This window comes from Phalaenopsis equestris, unplaced genomic scaffold (genome assembly GCF_001263595.1).
Source record: "Phalaenopsis equestris unplaced genomic scaffold, ASM126359v1 Scaffold001314, whole genome shotgun sequence".
Classification (NCBI taxonomy): Eukaryota; Viridiplantae; Streptophyta; class Magnoliopsida; order Asparagales; family Orchidaceae; genus Phalaenopsis; species Phalaenopsis equestris.
The window spans coordinates 300,465-307,237 of record NW_018165753.1 but is presented as its reverse complement, the minus strand read 5'-3'; the positions used below and the strand labels follow the sequence as shown (position 1 = coordinate 307,237).

General features: G+C 28.4%; 1 protein-coding gene across 1 annotated transcript; it reads right to left on the bottom strand.

The window, feature by feature from the left end:
* Window positions 1–639: 639 nt before the first annotated feature.
* LOC110033978 (transcriptional regulator TAC1-like) lies at window positions 640–1,038 on the bottom strand. The gene has a single exon (XM_020738172.1). The coding sequence runs from the start codon at window positions 1,036–1,038 to the stop codon at window positions 640–642; it is 399 nt and encodes a 132-aa protein (XP_020593831.1).
* Between the last annotated feature and the right edge of the window lie 5,735 nt (window positions 1,039–6,773).

Here is a 6,773-nt window from a genome sequence, read left to right as displayed (position 1 = left end):
ATGTCTCGAACCCTTTTGTATGTTGTAATTTAATAAATATTGTATATAATACTAATAATTTTGACACGAGATGGCATCAAGCTTTATCAAAATCGAAACATGATTTAAATAGTGATAAGTAGTTTTTTGAACTAAATCTCTTAAATCTTGTTTTCCCTCCATTTTTAACTAAATTATATAGTTTGGTAAATCCGGGTGAGATGATGCTGCTGCTTACTCACAGATCATCTTCCGTAACTCTCTCCAATCTGCATAAGCCGCTTCCTTCATTATCCCCTCTGCAAAATAGTTCCCGATTAAATCTCGTTTTTATTTAAATCATAAATATAATCGTTATTAACCAATTTACGACATATTAATTAGATTTTCATCATATTAATGCCAAACAATTTTCAACAATATTTAACAACCAAAAAACAAAAAAAATGATCAAGTTTTAACAAAATCCACTAAAACATTCTTCTACTACTGATGATATAACTAAACCCTAAACAAAACCAAATACTAAGACCAACAAGAAAAAGAAGATGATGACGAAGAAGAAGAAGAAGAAGAATGATACAAGGAGAACTAATTCGAAAGCATGCATGCAACATATATAAACTATAGAATCATGGATCATGGATCATGGATCATGGATCATGGATCAGCAGCGCCATCCTTGAAAGGCCATAGCCTGAGCTCAAGATCAAGCTCCCCCGATTCTTCCATGTCCACCATCTGCTTCATCTTTTCTCTCTCTTCTCCGCCGCCATGATATTCTCTCCGCTTATTCTTCATATCGATATTAACTCCCCTTGAAGAGCCTGCGGAGTAGTAATTAGTTCCAAAGTAGTATTGGGGATTATTGGAGAATGCAGCCTTGTTTGCTCGATCTCTTCTGTGGATGTTCATGTGGCCTCCCAGTGCTTGAGCGTTTAAGAATCCTCTCCTGCACAAGTTGCATTCGTATGATCTACTCATCATCATCGTATGTGATGACGGCTTCCCGCCCACAGCAGCGTCGTCTTCTCCGTCGTTCGGGCTATCGTTTTGCATTCTCAAACACTTAACACAGAATCAAACTGTGCTTTGGGGAAAGCCCACCACCCCACTCCCTTCTCTTCTCCTTATAATGGCACTTCGGGCTATCTTTTACAAATGACATTTTTATATGTATATAATGAACCTCAAATGGAGGAGTAGGCAAGTGCGCTCAAACATGAATCTAATGAAAATAATATAAAAATACTATAATTATCATTTCACACTAATTCTAATCAACTATAAATGAAAGAACATTAAATGTAATATATATGACATTGGCAATGGAGACTCATTATGGTTCTTCCAAGTTATATATACACCTTTGTGTTGTTTCCAAAATTTTCGTCTGTCTTATAATACGTGAAAAAATATATATATATACAAGATATTAATTCTGAGCTAAGTTTATTACAATTTAAATATAAATAAAATCATATAATAGATTCATATAAGCCCAAATTCACATAAGATCTTCATATTGTCCCCCCCACAACAAATAAAGAAATAAATAAATAAATAAATAAGAGTATCAGAGCGGGTTAGTGATGACATGTCTTCATTTTAATTTGACTAGTAGCATATTTTATTGTTATTATTATTATCTATTATTTTATTTTTTTTGCTTTTGTCGCATTACGAATGCCTCTAATGGATTACAGCGTTTGCTGATTGGTTCCTCGGCGTGTAAAATTTATTTAATATACATATTTCTTAATTTAAATTTAATGAAGTTATAATGGGCGGGTATTTAAAATTTCTCAAAAGGAATTGCAGTGAGGAAGATGAGCTGTTAACAAATTAGGTTTCGTAAGTCAGTTATTAAAATGAAGATAAGTTTAGAAGCCTGAGTAGACAATAACACGAAGTAAGCTTTGCTCTTCTTTTTTTTTTTATAATAATAATAATATTTTTTTAAAATTAACACAGTAATTAGAGGAGGAAGCGTGGTTAAAGAAGCCTGAGTAGACAATAACACAAAGTAAGCTTTGCTCTTCTTTTTTTCTATAATAATAATAATACGTTTTTTTTAAATTAACACAGTAATTAGAGGAGGAAGCGTGGTTAATGATGTTCAGCCCACTAACTAATTCATCTTTTCCGACCCAGCTTTATTTTTATAGGTTTTAATGACTTTGGGGGGTAAAGTTTGGGTCAACATATTATAATCTATATTTAATTATTATGAAGCTTTAGATTATTAAATGCATATTTCAATACATGATTAAAAATAATATTTGATTTCACCTAAAAAACCTCGAAGCATAAATCTCTATGCAAATTTAAGTGAACTCAATAAATTCAGGAACACCTTCAATAAATTTATAATTAAATTGAATATCTTGAAGAAAAAATGCCAAGGCACTTCAAAAGTGGTTTAATTTGTGTTCCAATATGCCTAAACTAGTACTATAAGCATAATTAAAAACTTCGAGATAATAAATGAGGGTTTAAATGATTTTAAAATCTTTTTGTTTATAGTTAAATTGAGTGTCTCTATTAAGACAAATTCAGCGAGCCTAAGACTACTTAGCTATGACATCCTTGAGGCACTCTAACACCTTAATGATCATAGCCCAACCAGTATTATTGTTGGATTGCCCCTGCCCGAACATAATAAATTTGGCCGCCGCCATCATTGGATCTCAACCATTCAATCGATAACAACCATCAAATTATTGCCGACATCAACTATAATTAAAGCAATGAAGAATTGAGATTTGGGGTAAAAAATTCCACTCCCATTCTTTCATCACTTCAATACTCCTCCCGAAATAAGGATTCTCTTGGATTGTATGAGCCCACGAGTAAAATGAGGCCCCACATCCTAAAGAGATTTAACAATAACATTTATATTAAAGCAATTTAATGATAAAAATGACAACAATCTCTTTTTTAGTACAAATAATCACATCCTGTTGTTATGACTATCTCAGAGGATTAAAACTAATAGAACTTAAAATTATAGAAACCATGCTTCAGAAAGCACACAAACACAAACCAAAATGTTTACGGTGGTAAAGATTCATTTAATGCTCATTAAGTTAATCAAAATTAAGTTAAATAATTATATATGACTTGAACCCAAAATATTTTATAAAAATATTAAAGCTTTTGTTGATAAACTATTTATTATCTTGTAACAAATTTAAAAAAAAAACATAATTCCTTTTGAGTTAACTCAAATCATTTTTTCATAAGAATATAAAAAAAAATTTAAAATATTTTTTTTGAGTTGAATACTTTCACTTCACGTTTGACTCAATATTTTATAGCTAATTTTGATTAGATTAATTTAATTGTGTGCATTTCCGAATTAACTTATACTGAAAACGTGTATTATACAACAAATACATTTAATTTGGTTTTAATAATTAATTTGTCTAAACTAATTAAAAATTAGGCTGGTTCAAATATAAAATAAATTTTAGACAGTTCAAATAAATAAAATATTGTGAAATTAAACAATTCGTTTACTTTTTTAGTTCATAATTTAATTATCTATGATAATGCAGTGAAATTAGAAGTGTAAATGTCATGGAAATAACTACCCATGAGTAGTTATCTTTAAGGGTTATAGTTCCCCTTTTATGTGTGCAAGGGTATCTTCACCTTTCAAAGAGAAAGGGAAATTGCATCTTATCTAGAATCCCATTGAAAGAAAAGATGAAGAAACACACATCAATTTGAAAGATAACAACCCATAACAACAAGAAATCAAGAAGAAATCAAGAATTTTGTTTTTTTGTTTCTCTTGATGATTTGACATGGAGGATCTCGTGTTTCATGAATCAACTCTTTGATTTGTGATTCCACCAAAGTTTTTCCTCACTTTATAATTAATAAATAATGAGAAAACAATTTATCTAAGATAGTTAAGTTATAAAAAATGTATAAATTAAACCTTTTTTATATTAAAATTGTAAATTTAATTTGCTTTTTCATAAAAATACAAATTATTAAAAATGTAATTTATTTTTGCTTTTATGCTCCTCTTTAAATTTCAATTAATTAATAATTTTTTTTTAATTATCATTATTAAGAATTCATTTTTAAAAATGGGATGATAACCCCAAACACTGATGTTTATCATCATCTAGATCAATTTTTTAGAAACTGGCCAAGTCCTGTCGCTTGGATAACGACAATATCGACAGCAGTTTTATTTTACTTAGTATTTATATGTATTTATATTAAGGTGATAGTGTGCTTAAACTGCAACAATATATTTTGAGCTATGATGTTCTCACAATCCTAATAATTAATGTATTATGCAGTGCGCATACGTCCAATACAAACAAAACATGTTTCGGACATGATGGACACATGCTTAATTTAAAAAAATAAATAAATTATGTGGATGAGATAGTGGTATGATGATTGTCATCAATTTCATCCCGTATCCAAAACTTTAATGCTTGAAGCTCACCGATCTAAAAAAAAATGGGCATGTTATTATATAGTTTTTTAGTAGACTTGAGTGTTAATTTTTGAACGAGTTTTCAATATATATATATATATATTCATACTTTATTCGTTTAAAATTTTTAATGCTCACATTTGATTTGTACTTGACTTATTTATATTAATTTGAAAAAAAAAGAAATCTGAATGAATAATTAATTTTTTATATTAAACTAGTAAGCAAGCTAGAGTTTTGACTGATTATGTGATTTTTAATATATTATTAATAAATGAATTTATAAATCTAATTAAAAAGATTTTAAAGTTACATGTAACTAGTTTATGCCTAAAAAAAAAATAATTTATAGTTATAAGTAAGATTTTTTGCAATTAAATAATACAAATAAGTTCAAATAATTTAGTTCATTGAAATAAAAAAATATTAAAAAAAGTGCATCAAATTCATGTGCATATTAATATTACATTATAATATGTTATTACTAGATATATTATAGAATAAATTCTAGTTAATAATTTTTTTTTAAAAATAATATATCCTACAAGTATAGAGCTTTTAATAAGATAGCTCTTAAAAATAAATAATTTTGTTCATGAACATTCACAAACTAGCCGAACTGTCAAATGTGGTTCATTTAAACTTCAATTTCTTAAAGAAATATTCAAATTTGTTTATTTATTAATTTGAACAAACATGGCCGAATATTAATTGAACCGCATTCTAATTATTCATCAAGTACATTTGTTCATTTACAACTCTAACCTTATCTAACATGCATCCTAATATCTTAGAAGAAATCATAAGAAAATTAAAGTTTTTTAATTTATATAATATTTATTCAATACTTTCAAAATTGACTTTCCTTCATTTTTATATTTTTAATATATATATATATCAAGTTTACCAAAATCTAAATTAATTATTCATTATATTTTTTTAAAAGATTTAATTTATTATATTTCCCATTTCTCTCTTCCACCTATATTCATACCAACTAATTACCTTAATAAAATAGGTTTTTATAATTTATAAATTACGTTTTATTCACTAATTTTTTAATTAATTTCTTGATTTTAACTTCTTTTCATGTTGTTAACCTTTTAGAACACGCCATCTTAATGCATTTAAAAAAATTCATAAGAAATAAAAATTTTGTAATTTATATTATATTTATTCTATAATTTTGATGAATATTCTCCCAATTCTGAGTAAGAATCTCATATCAAAATTGGCTTTAAAATTTTTAAAACAAATAAGTTATAAAGCGAATATCTATGTCCTATATTTTTAATAATAAATGTACCTTACATCTATGTTCCCATATTCGTCGAATGCATTGAGAGGCGGAACCAGATAATTTTGCTATTTAGCCAACACATATTTTGGCAAATCAAACAAGAGCCTGTTCAAGCTTAATTCGAGTTTCTGGTTCAGCTTATTTAAATTCCTTATTCATCAAGTTCCATTTGAGCTCCGCTTGAGATTAGTTTTCGATTAGCTCAATCAAGCGACAACTTGTTTAGCCTAATTGAGCTCAAACTTATTAATTATTAATTTAAATAAATAAAAATTTATGATCCTTAATAAATCATGATAACCTAAATCAATTCAAAATCAAAATTTTTGGTTTAGATGATTATACTAGACCAAAATTTCCACTTAAAAAGGCCCAAATGGCCACAAGATGTTCAAAAAATGGAACGTAACTTGTATTGCCTTTCTATTTAAATAAATGATAGGGTAGGCCTCTTTCCAAATATGGGACTAAAAGGCTAAATGAAAAATACAATAGAGCTTTCACACCAGCAGCCTCCTGCCCATTTTTTGGCTCATGTGCAATGTCAGCTAGTAGTCACACTTTCTTGTATGCTAACACCAAATTCATCCAAGAAAAGCAGAAGGATCACATCTTACCTATAGCTTTAACTGCAACCTCATTCCCACCTTTCAAGAAAAGCTCATCAAGGTGTAGAACTCCTATGAAATCCCCATATTACCACTAATATGCCAGGTATGTCCAAGTCATTTCAAAGTGGAAGCCAAGGGTTGCTCTATAGCCAAGTCAAAAGGCAAATGTAAATGTATCCATTAATCACCCTCATTTTCTTCAACACTTTCGCACGCTTTATTTATTTTAAGTTTACTAAATTTGCCAAACAAATTCCATATATATGCCCATACGGAGATACAACAAGATATAAAAAAATTATAGGTTTATTTTGTCATTTTCAATCAGTGCACAAGATTTACTGCAAAAACTACACAAATCACCCTTCAATCTTGCTACTAGATAGCCCCTAACTCACATAAAAAAAAAATGTATCCT

Coding starts and splice junctions, on each gene's coding strand:
- LOC110033978 (XM_020738172.1), bottom strand. CDS start 1,038: ATGCAAAACGATAGCCCGAACGACGGAGAAGACGACGCTGCTGTGGGC.